A 14,110-nucleotide genomic window follows, 5' to 3' on the forward strand; every position below is an offset into this window, starting at 1 on the left:
CAAAATTATATTAATGTGGTCTACTCTCCTTTAGTAAGATCAAACAAAAAAAAAGTTTAATATGAAGAATTAAATAACATATAAGGAATCAATCCAACAATAATAAATCAATCCATAACAACATATATGCAACAATCAGAAAAAAATAAAATAAAAGATTAGCCTCTTAAGCTATCCAATCTCTTAAGTTCAATATGAAGAATTAAATAACATATAAGGATGAATGTTCACAAGAGCATTCTTGTAGAACATAGTAGTTCACAGGCCATGTCCTCCGCATGCTGAAGCTATATTCAGGAATATATGAACGTTTTCTGCTTAGTGGTTTTATATCATATTTCAGTTATGCATCACTTTTTAATCATCTAATTATCTGCTTTCTAAAGGTTTATCAGCCTAATAGTATGAATGGTCTAGAAAAAACTGAAGTTAATTCTTAACCAAGTATTTTAAAATATGAAGGAGATCACCTGAAATATTTGAAGAGAGATATTTTAGGAAGGAAATTTTTTAAATTCCTGGTTCAAATCCAGACCTCCAGAATTCACCCTAATATGCTAAAAAAAACACTTTTTTTTCGGACAATAGGAGGAAGAAAGACAGCCGGCTCTTTGTCCGGAACACAGCAAAAATCGGATGACACAAAAATTTGAACAAAAATCTGAACATAAATGTGAACTGTGAGCATGAACAAAAATCTAATAGCATACTCTTAAAAGGAAGAAAAAGTTCAAACAAAAAACTGAAACTTGAGAGATCAGAGAAGAAACAAAAATCTGAAGAAAATTCAGAAAAAAGAAGAAAGCCTCACACGTGATTCTTTAGAGGGGAGCTACGATCTCACGAGAGCCGCGATTCTTTCCTGGCTTCCTTGCTGACTGCAGCGTGAAGAAGAGGGAAGAGGGAAGAGGGCTGCGGGCGATTCACGAATGAGAGGCAGTCAAAGCAAACAAGGGGCAAATGTATTTTTTCAGAGGGGGCAATGTACTAAAATACCCTTACCTGTAATTAAATTGCCCCCCCTGAATATCACTTGGTTCCGCCCCTGCTTTTAGGATTTATGTTTAGGGTTTGTAGGGTGTACTTACATGTTGTAATAACTGCGTAGTTGCCTATAACTGCGTATGAGTTGCGTAAGAACTGGTCACGATTGTGTATCAAATGTCTTTTATTTTCAAAATAATGTTGCAAAGTTAACAAATTTATGAGTTTAGGAAATTCATTTTCGAGTCTACTTTATGGTTTATGGTTTATTGTGTATTGGCTGCGTATTACTATGGTGTATTGGTTGTGTATTAGCTACATATTTGATGCATTTTTCTTCATTTTTACTGCTCATCCACTGCAAACTTACTGCTTGCTTCTCTGTGATTTCTGCAGAATTATGATCGTCCTCTTACTTATCAATGATATGTGTCAATGTAATAATTATCTGTGATACTTTTGGTGAGAAAATAAACAAAGATGTTGAGGAGACCTTAAAATGATTAAACATCTATGAATTTTCAAGTTCCCATCCCTCAATAGAATGTCCCACTGATCTACGAGCTCCTTAAATTATGGGGCATTCTTCAACAGTCCTTTATAATCAGGTGTTATGCCATAAAATTTACAACTGATGAAGTGACTCTTCCAACTGGTTGCCAAACAGAGGCGAAGAAATATTCTGGCAGAGGGAGCCATTACTAGGAATCACATCGAAGGAGATTAACGCTCATATGCTGGAATTGAACATATCAACCCTCCTAATCAATAAGTTAAAACTATTTATCATGTATTTGTTGTCGAATTTAAATTTCCAACATAATATCATCAAAACCTTATGAAGGCTCCTAAGAATTGCAAATAATATAGATGATTTTTCATGTATTAATCGGGTTGGTTCAATGAGAGATTATTTAGTTGATAAGTTTAATAAAATTTCCAGGAATATTTCTATGCAAAAGCCTGCAGGTTATATGAATGATTTCGTATCTCTATTAATTGTGAGTGTTAAGAGCATCTAATTAGCATTCTAATTATTAATTCATTTTTACTAATTCATTAGCTAATATTACATTGGATCTTATGCAAACTTGGTTCATGGAGCACTTTCCGTTGCATGTAGCAGATGCCTTCCGTTTTCTTCAATGGGATGATATTGATTTCTTTTATTTATGTCGATAAGGCCTCCAATATATTTAATACACTAAAGAAAATATGGGTTAGCATGCACATTTCTCCTGAAGCAAATTTCAACTAATGCCCCTAAGAAGAAATGAGATTTGTTAACAATGAAATAATTTCCTTATAAACTTTTGATGTCCTCAAGGATGTAACTTAGGAGGAAGCAAGCATAAAATTTACTAGGTGATTGCACAACCATCCAAAGCTTCCAAACAAAACACCCCTCCTCCCCAGTAAATCCCTTCTCCCATAACCCAAAAGAAATTCCCCACCCACACACATTATTTTCCTTTGCAAGCCCCCCTCATTCTCCCAACATTATGGGCCCACTCATTCTCTTCGATGAACAAAAGTTGAGGATTGAGTTTCTGTCAAAGAGTTTTTGCTGGCAACACTTTATATTGCATGCATAAAGTGATTCACGGACCTTAATAATAGATTAGACATGAGGATTGAGCGCCTAGAAGCGAAGGTTGTTAAAAATAGAGCCCCCTTCCCCAGCTGATCCAATCCCCCTCTCTCTGTTGAGTTAATTTATTCTCCCCCAAATGATCCAATTCCTCCTTACCCATGAGATCCAATTCTAGTCGATGCATTAGAAATAGTCGCTAGACCAGCTACTACATTAATGGAGCATGAGGGCAATAATATGCTCAATAAAGAGAGACGATTAATTATATATAAGAATTTTGCAGACAAGTAAGTTTATTATGTTTTATCGTATTTATTGTGTAATTGCTGCGTGGTTGTTATTTTTTTGCTGTGTGATTGTTGCTTGTTTCTTGCGTATTTGTTGCATATTTCTGAATATTTACTATGTTTTCTAAGTGTTCACTGCATGTTTGTTGCGTATTTACTACGAATATATTGTATATTAACTAAGTTTTTTTTGTTTGTAGGACTGACACAATATTTTCCAGTGGGAACATCATAATAAGTAGAGCATATGTATATGATACCCTAACAAAAAATACCTTGTTAATTTTCATGTGGATGCCTTCGGTATATTGTTGTGTGAGAAGTTTAAACTTATGCTTAACCTATACCAAGCCTTTTTATACGTCTTACCAATGCATTGGGTTAGTAGACACATTATAAATAATTTGTATATAATTTTTTTTTTTGCTCAGAGCATTAACCATCTCCTTTTTAACTACTTGCACGGATACAAACAATACAATCAAAATAGCTATTTGTATGTCCACACATCAATGAAGTCTTGTACTTCAACCTGACATCCACAATCAGCATTGGACCCATCTCGTTAAAAGGCTGAATGAAAAAATTGGGATTTTATGATTCCTTACCCAACTTGAAGCATAAGCAAATCCTTTCACAGATTGTAAGAGAGAGCTAGTGTTAATTTTCTCTCGTGTGGCCAATCAACTAATATTTATTTATTATATTATCCAGAAAAAAATTATATAATGACACAAAGGGGATTTTTGATAGTGATATAAGATGTTGGCCGGTCCAGATTGTTCGTGGTTTGCTAATACAATCAAATAGTTATAATTACAAAATATTTGTCTGCAAGTATAAGCAAAGAGTTGTTCATCATAGCAATATCAACTGGGCTGAATATAAAGATTGACAAACAGAAATACTAAAATTTTGGTTCGAATTCGCATACACATTGTTTTGTTATTCGAAGACATTTTCATGTACATTTTGTATTGACATAGGTTATTACCATATTCTTTGATTAATTTTCCTGTAAAATAAGATTTGTACAATTGTAAAATAGCATTTCTTGCAACATAAAGATTATTATTATTTTTATAATAAAGTTTCAAAAAAAATTGTCACTTGATATGTAATGAATGCACATGTTATTCCATGCTACTTCGAAGTGAAGTTATCTTGACAATTGAACCAAAAAATAAGATTAAAATAAACAGTGAATATGCAATACATATTTTGGAAATACGCAACTATTATGCAATCAATACACAACTATTACACAATAAATATACAACTATTATGCAATAAATATGTAGAAATTGCGTAGCAAATACACAGTATATATGCAGTAGAAGAAGTTAAACATTAACGGAAGTTGCATGTATCATATTCATATTTAGCTAGGCTATGAATCTTTTTCTTGTTACCTTTGAAATGAATTGGCTTTGTCTTGAGAAAATTCACTTATAATCCAATAAAGAAAGATTTCATAGAGGAAGTAGATGAATGCATGTTAGTAAGGCTTGGGCAGTCAGTAGTCCATTAGAGCAAAATGCTAGTGAAATTGAGATTTTCATATATCGTGTTCATGAATAGTTAGACGATGAGGACCTTATACTTTGGAATTTGCATGCTGAAGTTATGAGGATCAACCCCTATAAGACTAGAGATTTTCTAAATAGTGCTTGATTGAAATATCTTGGAATGAGGTTCTTTGAAGTTGATGAACATCTTGTAAGTTTTTATTTTTTGCAGATGCGATATCATCAAATCTAATGTGAAAAAAGGAGATGGTAACTCAGATAGTGATGACATTCTTAAAGTTTATAATATTATTCTTTACCATTTATAGAAATTAGGTCTTGATGAGTTAAGTGTTGACATCTATAGGAAATTTATGAATAACTTATTGTCTTATGGTAGGAGAAAAGACTTCTTAACTGTGGATGACTGAAAAAATCTCTAATATGAGTTTGATTTTTTTTTCTTTATATGAAATACAACTTCAAAATCATTGCGTATGTTGCTTAGTAAGAAGTAAAATTTTGAGCTTGAGTTTGAGTTCTTATTTAAATATTATAGTTTGAGTTTTACTTTAAATATTTAAATTTGAGTTCTTCTTTAAACACAAAGAATATGCAGTAAATTCACAATAAATACACAACATGTAGCATATACACTATAGATACGTCGTAAATATACATCAAACACACAGTAAATATGCCACAAATGCATAATAGATATATAATAGATATGTAGTAAGTACGAAGCATACATGCAAAAATACTCATCAAATACACATATAATATTCAGCAAACACGAAGCAAATACTTAGCAAATTTGTAACAAATACTCAATAAATATGTATCTAATATGCACCACAAATACACTGCAGATACACACTAGATACGTAGTAAATACACAACGTACACAAAGAAATATTTAGCAAATATATATCTAATACTCAACAAACACGCAGTAAATACTTAACAAATACACAATAAATACTCAACATATACACATCTAATATTTATTAAATACTAATCAAATATGCATTAATCACATAGTAAACGCTCAGAAAATATGCAGCAAATACTTAATAAATACTCGACAACATGTGGTGAAAGCACATGTACAATAACATAACGAATTAAGACCAACTCATGTTATTACAATGCATGAAGATTGCCAATTATTATAAATAATTACTTTAATTTATTCACTACCACTCCTTTTATTACTACAATGAATTATTTTTAAGTTAACATTCAATCATTATAATTGTTGTTCTAAAACAATGATATTCATTATCAACCTCTTGTATTCAGATGGTGGCTAACTAATGGCTGCCCAAATTATGAACTAGTAAATACTCAATAAATACTTAGTGAACGCACAATAAATATTTAGCAAATATGCATCTAATACTTAGCAGATACACAATAAACATGCATTAAATGTGATGTAAATGCACAACAAATACGTAATTGATAAGCAATAAATATGCATCATACACGTAGAAATACTTAGCAAACACGTTGTAAATAGTCAGCATATACACATAAATATTTAGCAAATACACATCTAATACTTAGGAAATATTCACCTAATACTCAACAAATATGTATATAATATGTGACACAAATGTATAGCATATACACAATAGATACACATTAAATAAATAGTATACACACATAAATCTCAGCAAATACACATCTAATAGGTAGTAAATGCTCAACAAGTACACAATGAACATGTAGCAAACACTCAACAAATACACATCTAAAACTCAGCAAATACGTGACAACATCTAGTGAAAGCACATGTGGAATAACATAATGAACTAAGGCCAACTCATGTTATTATAATGCATGAAGAATGTTAGTTATTGCAAAGAATTACTTTGATTTATTCACTACAACTTCTTTTAGTACTATAATAAGTTATTTTTAAGTTAGTATTCGATCATTATAACTTTCAATCTGAAGCAATGATATGCTTCATCAACATCGTGTATTCAGATGATGTCTAACTAGTGAATGCCTCAGTTTTGAACTCCTCATGAAGCATTCAGGCATGCTTGTGAACTCTGTTTAAAAAATTAATCACAACAAAATATATATTGTCTCATAATGTATAATGAAAAGCAATTGGTAGGTGAGTTTAATCATACTCTTAGGCTTCTTCTTCTTCTCCTAGTGTCCCTTCAACCTTCCATTAGATATGCTTTTAGGTCTACACTTTGGCGAGTCTTTTAATTTTTTAATCCCATCCTGTGTTGCTTACAAACTTGTGATTTTTTCTATTGTCATCAAGGATCAAGTTTATATTTTCAGTAATATCATTCATTACAGCCAGCATGTACTACTCAGCCTCTTCATTCTCCTAAGCTCATGTGATAATTTGATATACAAAACATCTAAGATGATTTTTGAATATAAATATACTACCAGTTTTAGAATTATTCTTTTCTTTACCTACGTACATGCATTCTGAATATATATCTTTTCGAGCTTTTGTTGACCATCATAACATTAGGTACTTCTCAGAGATTTTGACAATATACATCTATCTCAAAACTCACATGCTATGAGAACACAATAAATCCATCATCTCAAACTTCCTACATGTGTATTGAATGCTACCATCTTTTGCATCAAAATAAATAACCCAACAGTCAGATTGCTCCGTATTCTCTGCGCACTTGATACAAAAATTTAAATAAACACTTGAGACAAAGTCTATAATCACTTTACCCACAACTTGTAAAAATTCGTTCTTAAAAATGAATATAGTTTTCTTGAGTAAAATTAAGTAGTTTGATTTAATATTGGGCTACTTTTAATTATAAGTATTATTTCGGGCTTACTGTATTTATAATCCTCATCCTGTTCATTATGTTGCCAAGTCAACATCACCCTCTCTAAGCCTAATAAATAATCAATTATAAAACTTTTGGGCTTCAAAATGCCACGACACTCATTTAGTAGATTTGTTGTGCTGTGTGGATAGAATATCCATGCTTAAATAATATTTATTGAACGTTGTTGACCACTTAATTATTCCCTATCTTATAAAGACCATCAAACCAAACATGATTATGGAGGTTCCCTTATGTGACCATTTCACTCCATATTTTTCAAACTCCTCAGAGTCATAATTGTTCAAACACTTAGAGAAGAGTACTATGACTTTATTGTTGCTATTGAAGCATCAAAATTTTGAGGGAACTTTTTTAGAGATGTGCCATTAGCACAATTTATAACGAGTGTGAGGTAAATTAACTTCTATGGACCTAACCATTGCATGTTCTTGATCAGTAAATGTTGTTATTGGATATATATCATCTATTATTCATACAAATATTCTAAAAAGTCATGTAAATGATTCAAATATTTCCTTTGACAAGAAGATCACCCCAAGTAGAATATTCTGTCAATGATTATTGACCCCGATAAATGTTGCACAAATTAAGTTATATTTATTAAGTCTATAGCTAGTATAAAAAATCATCATATACCCAAAGTAATCATAATCTATCCTACCCATCCAATCAACTAAAAAAAATTAACAATATATCAAATTTATCAATTGGGATGGCCCATGAGAATATGTTGTCATCAACTTTACGATATTTAAATAATTGAATCAAAGTATTATTGTTCCCAAATTAAATCTTTTCTCTTTTTGAATAAAGTTATATACATCATTCTTAGAGAATACAACATTTTCTATAACTCCAACTTCATCTATAAGGTAGGAAAATGCATCAATAGTTCTTATCCTGACTTTTGTCATTGATTTAAAAGTTAAAGCTTTATCATCACAAATATTCTTATATGATCTCAGTAGATGTCGATCTTCTGGCCTAGTTAAATCATGGTTGTGGCTTTCAATATGATTTTTTATATTCCAATTTCTAACTTCATCCACTATAAACTTAATCATATCTAGAAAACCTATGATAGTCTCTAGTTTTTTATATTTCATTTAGGAATTGAAATCAATACCCTTCTTGAGGCCTGATTTTAAACAGACAAAGTCCTTGCACTTTATATTTTTGGATTTTAGCCAGTAACTGTGATGATCTTTTCGAACACTAAAATCAATATTATGGGCATAATTGTAGTAAACCTTATATGCCTCTTTCCCATTCTTATACACACCCTCATATAAAGTAAGTACACAACATGTAAAAAAAGTAAATTCATGAATACGCAGAAAATATACTATAAATACTCAACAAATATTGATCACATACGCAGTAAATACTCAACAAATACTCAGTCAACCCACATTGAATATACATTTGATTCGAAGTGAAAATGCAATGAATATGCAGTTGATATAAAGTAAACACATTGTGAATAGCTAGTGAATACGCAGTTTGAAAAAGATTGGCAAGCAGAACAAAATCAACTTATAAAAATTTGAAACTGTTCATCAAAAACTTGTACAAAGTAAAAGATAGTCAATTAAATATTTTGTACATTGTGGCTATAAGCTTGTATACACTTTATCTTCACTGTGTGTTGATTGCCTACAAGCTTGTTCATGGGACGAGTTTGAACTTTACCGATAAGTTTAATCCTTCAACACCTCCAACCAATGTAATCATACCCTTAACCTATCATTCTTTCAGGCTGCTGCTTTTTCAACTTAAAGTCTTCCTCTTCTTGGACGTTTGTATGTCGAAAGGTGGCATATGATCTGCTCGAAGAATGCAACGTCCTCCTCCAAATCAATCTTCATCGATTTTTTCTCTTTTTTCTTTTTCTTTCTTAACAGGTCAAATATTATTTGAGCCAGAATCTTGAATATTGTGGAACTTTTGCATGTTTTTTCTTAAAAAGAACCGTCAACTCTAAATTCAAGATTTGGAGAAACTATTTAAATTATCGGGGGTTGGCCGGGTGAGGACAGACAAGATAAATAAAAATGTAAATAAATATTCATATATTTAATCCATGTGTCATGAATTCATTGGAATCCAAGCATATTGGACTATGGAGAGAAAAATTTGTATATAAAAAACTTCAAGGAGCAGCTTCATCGGCGGACAATACCCTAACAAAAGATTTTGGGGGCGCTCCTCGGCGAATAACTTTCGAGCGAGCCAGCGAGATCCGCTAGAGATGGTGTGGTTTCAGTGCGAAGTTTGCGGCGAGAACCTCAAGAAGCCGAAGCTTCCTAACCATTTCCGAATATGCTCGGCCCACAAGGTTCAGTTTTGTATAAATTCTTGATCCGACTTGAGACTACGGTCTTCTCGTACAGGCGCTCTGATTTCGATCCTGTTTCATTATCTGCAGCTATCTTGCATCGATTGTGGGGACATTTTTAGCAAGGAAAGCGTTCAGAGCCACACCCAATGCATGACTGAAGCGGTTATTTTCTCTTCATTTTTGGCTCTAACCTCATCTCTAATCAATAAGTGTTCCATTACATCTATGCTGTCTGCTTTTTCTTCTATTTTTGCTTATAGTTGTGTATGTTAATGAGCGAAATTTAACTGAATTAAGGAATTCACCCTCTCACAAATCCTTAAATTCTGAAATAAATAGCAAACCGTTTATCATTATCTAGCAAGATTTAGCAGTTGGCATTCCAAACAATTTTAAGGGTTTAACCATCTCTAGATTTACTCAATCCTACTTGTAGCTTTAATCTTATGAATGGTGGGATTTTACAAATCCTGAATCCTGAAAATAACAGGGCTGAAACGGGATTTAAAGGCCCCGGAATTCTGTTTGGCAGGGTTTAAGTTTAAAGTATGATACCAAACAACCCCTGTTTTTGTTTTGAGAAAATTTCTGATTCTAGAATTGAAGGTGTAAGGGGAAGAAGGGCTTGTTGGATCATACGTTGGCTGTCACTACAAGCTGTTCCTTTGGTGCTTGCAGTGTACTATTTTGAGTGCTGATATATGGCTCATGCTGATGTTTTCAGGAGAAATATGGTCCAAAGGATCATGGGAAGCCCTCTCAGAACTCAAATAGTAAGCCCGAGAAGCCAAAGAAAAATGCAGATGTTGATATAACTGTTGGACTATCTTCACGTCCTCCTTGGTTTTGTAGGTAGGCTGTGATGCTTTATCCACGCTTCTTTTGCATATGCTGTTATGTTTGTAGTTTATTCAAAATGTAGAACCATATTGACAAACTTCTAGGCTAGTTGACAATGCACTATAATTTATCCGCTTGGTTGCATGATGCATACAGTGTTTTAGTAGCTCGTATTTGTCATCTTATTTCATAGTTGATTAAGTTGCAGTTTTTCATGCATGCTGTAAAAAGGATGTTTGATGGTTTTCGAATAAAAAATGCGCCCCTTTAAATGATGATAATTTTTTCTGCAAGCGTTGCGCCAATAACTATCCTTGAACAACCAATAGCAGCAAGTCACCTGCCTTCTTCTTAGCAGTTTTATTTATTTGTTCATTACATGAAAATGAGGAGAAGAAGAAGAAGATGCTTCATTTGCAAAAATTCTCTGTCGATGCATTTTGATTTTTTCCCCTTTGTCTTTGACTATGCAACAATGTAATGCTAAAGATCATCCATTTATTTTAAATTTTTTGCATTTTCATTCATCTTTCTCTAAGACATTCATTTTATTCATAATGCTGAAAGTGGTAACCAAGTTTTCACTCATATACATATAGTCTTGGTTCTATGAAATCAAAATTGATTGATTTATCGAACAATTAAATTCAACATTTGTTAGTTTATGCTACACTTTGATATAAAATCTGTTCTTGAGAGTTTATTTTGCTTACTATAGTTAACTTATTTTCTTTAACTCTTTTGCATGGTGCCGATTTCATAGAAATGTGTTATCTTGTATTTCTATTGTTTTCATGGTGTGTATAAGGAGAACCCAAAAGCATCGAAGGAAGAAGATTTACACATTAAATTAAAAAATAAATCTCATGGAACCAAAAAAATTGCGGACTTTGAAAATTCGAGCATGGCCTCGCTGCTGCCTTGTTCTTTTTTTTTTCTTTGGGTCGTCGAGGATAGTTTTAATGTTTAGGTTTCGAGACAAATCAGGAGGCAGATTGAGTTTTGAAGTAAGACACTACCGAGAGATTTTTCCCTCATTTTGCGAGGATTTATGATTCGAGTTCAGGTTTCCTATAGGCGCAAGCCCCTATAGTTAATTACCCCTCTCGATAATGAGAGAGAACTTTTGATTAAGGCTAGTTGTCAAACAAATACGTAGTATCCGGCATATAGTAGCAACAAAATTTAGGTATTTGAAAATTTAATATTTAAAATTAGAAATTCATCTCCTTGCACTTAAAGCGGATGGTGGGGTGGGGAATGATGATGGACTCGATCAAGATCCATGGTTTTGTCATCCGGGGTCATCATGGTCCTTGGTCTACTTAGTCAGAGAAGGTAGTCGACCCAACCTGACAGAAGGATCCTTATTGGTAGCCATGGGTTGCTTCGTCCAAGGGTACCTTGTAGACCTAGAGTGAATATTTGTTTAAGGGAACAAATTTGAATCCTCCTTAGCTAATAGAGGACTTTCTGCCCCATCTATCATATCCCATCGATCATATTTACATGAATGAAGTTTTTGTGCTAACTATGTTTGTTTAATCACTTGACATGTTGGAGTCAATGAATTTATTGAATATTATGAAGATTCTAATTTTGACTAAATATTATCAAATTCACATCAAATGAAGTTTATGCTACTTGATTTGAGGAATATATGAGTTGAAGCTTGTCAGAGTAGGGAATCACTGTCTAAATTGATCTCCAATATGGTTAAAAATAAATATTGGGCTTCACATATGGATGAAAAATTGAAAACCAAATCCAAAGAAGCTTGTCCTTTATGAAAAAAAAAAATAGCAATAATAATTTTATAATGCCAATGGGATTGTTGGATTATGGGAATTAAAAAAAGGATATTTAAATGGCCATAAGTAGTGCATTTTTTCATGCAATTTCAATTTAACAACATGACTTAGAAGATTCCATGATAAAATTTGATCAAGAAAATGGGTGGATTTGCTCTTTTTCGTATGATACTTATCTCTTGAATTACTGTTTGTGGATATTTTTTTTTTAATCTTTGTCAAGAGAGAAATTTGAAAAGTGGTGGAGGAGAGAAATTTTAGAATACTCAAATTTTTTTATTTGGCTAGAATATGACTCTATTTATAGTGTTTTATAATGGGTAGAAAGTTGAAATGTACTAAATACTCGCAGGCCATAGATGAGAAATCCAGGGATAATGGAGTGCCATGTTGGTGATCTAGAATAGGGTATTGGCTGTGCCATGCTCCCACCCCCTCCATCTCAGACAAACAAACAAACACACATCTATTATTATTATACTTCTTACCTCTTCAAATATTGTTTAGTGAATAGTCTTTTGTATTTTATCTTTGTTGAAAGAGGAGAATAGAAAAGAGGTTGAGAAGAGGAATTTTGGAATACTCAAACATGTTTATTTGTCTACAATATGACTATTTATAGGGTTTTATATTGGGTAAAGAATAGGAATAAAATAAATAAAAAAATTACATTAAATAAAAAACACATGTTTCCTACTAAAAAAGGACAAAATTGTAGGCCATAGAGGAGCAATCTTGGGATGATGGAGGGCCATGCTTGTGATCCAGGAGAGGGTACCACAACCAAGAATTTGGCATGCTTCATGCCATGTTTGGTGTCCCACTCATACTTCCTCTTGGTCTTGCAAGCCGCCTAGGCTGCTGCTATTCCTAATGTGGATTTCGGCCATGTGTCCCTCTCTTCCAGCCACCCAACAACAAGCCACACTAAAATTGTTTGTTTATAAAATCTAACAAACCAAGTTTGTATCTAAATTTTTCATATGGGGGTCTAGAAGACTTGATTTTTTGGAGCATACTAAGCATATTATGTTAAAGGTTAATACAGCGATATTTTCTATGATGGGAGTGAATATGTTTTTATTTTGGAATATGAAAGATTTAGCATTGCCATTTGTGATTTGAAGTAGAATGAGGAGAACATATTATATTTGATTAAATTAATAATAATTATAGATTTTAAGCCTATATGTTTTTCTTTATAATACTAACTTTCAAATCAATGATGTGGTGGTTTATGATAATTTTATTGATGTTAGTAGGGATAAGTTGAATTATTAGATGAGTTTTATGATGCCAAGAAAACATTCAAGCCATCCCGGATTAATCTGTAAAATAACATGAGAAATGTAAGTGATGGTCATAATTCCTCATTGACGTGTCATGGTGAGTTTGGAGGTCATGCATTGAAGTCATGTGTTTCATAAAATTATATTGAATCAAATATTATGGTCATTTGGAGTGATTGAAAATTAGTTTTCTCAATTGCATACATCACTAGAAGGTTTAAATTGCTAAATGATTGAAATTTAATATATTGTCTCACATATTGAAATTGCAAATAATTAAAAAAGCCCATTACTAAGTTTGGCAAGTTGGTACAAATTGGAAAAGAAATTGAGCAAAATATTGTTCCACAATTTTATCTTTAACACATGATTGCAATATTGATAAAATGAAAAGGTTAGAGTAGCTCCAGTGACAGATAAGATTAGAGAGTTTCCTAGATGGTTTGTCACATAAAATGCCAACCTTTCGATGACCCGGTTAGGAGAGTAAATGTTTTATATTTGACTTTTGTTAAGAAAGGTAGAGGTATACCTAAAAAGACTTGGTTAGAAAATATTAGAAATGAAATTTTTTATTCGATTAAAATGAGAATTT

The 14,110-nt window shown here is 32.4% G+C and overlaps 1 protein-coding gene across 4 annotated transcripts in view; it reads left to right on the forward strand.

Annotated features, from left to right (window-relative positions):
- Positions 1-9,376: 9,376 nt before the first annotated feature.
- Positions 9,377-14,110, forward strand: part of LOC110091867 (UBP1-associated proteins 1C) — a 12,973-nt gene continuing 8,239 nt past the window's right edge. For all 4 annotated transcript variants that reach the window (XM_020816124.2, XM_020816123.2, XM_020816125.2 and 1 more), the window contains exons 1-3: positions 9,377-9,572; positions 9,663-9,737; positions 10,300-10,427. In XM_020816124.2, the coding sequence (XP_020671783.1) occupies positions 9,486-9,572; positions 9,663-9,737; positions 10,300-10,427 (290 nt within the window). In that variant the 5' untranslated portion in view covers positions 9,377-9,485. The remainder of the gene's footprint in view (positions 9,573-9,662; positions 9,738-10,299; positions 10,428-14,110) is intronic.

Source organism: Dendrobium catenatum, unplaced genomic scaffold, assembly GCF_001605985.2.
Source record: "Dendrobium catenatum unplaced genomic scaffold, ASM160598v2 fragScaff_scaffold_231, whole genome shotgun sequence".
In the NCBI taxonomy this organism is placed as follows: Eukaryota; Viridiplantae; Streptophyta; class Magnoliopsida; order Asparagales; family Orchidaceae; genus Dendrobium; species Dendrobium catenatum.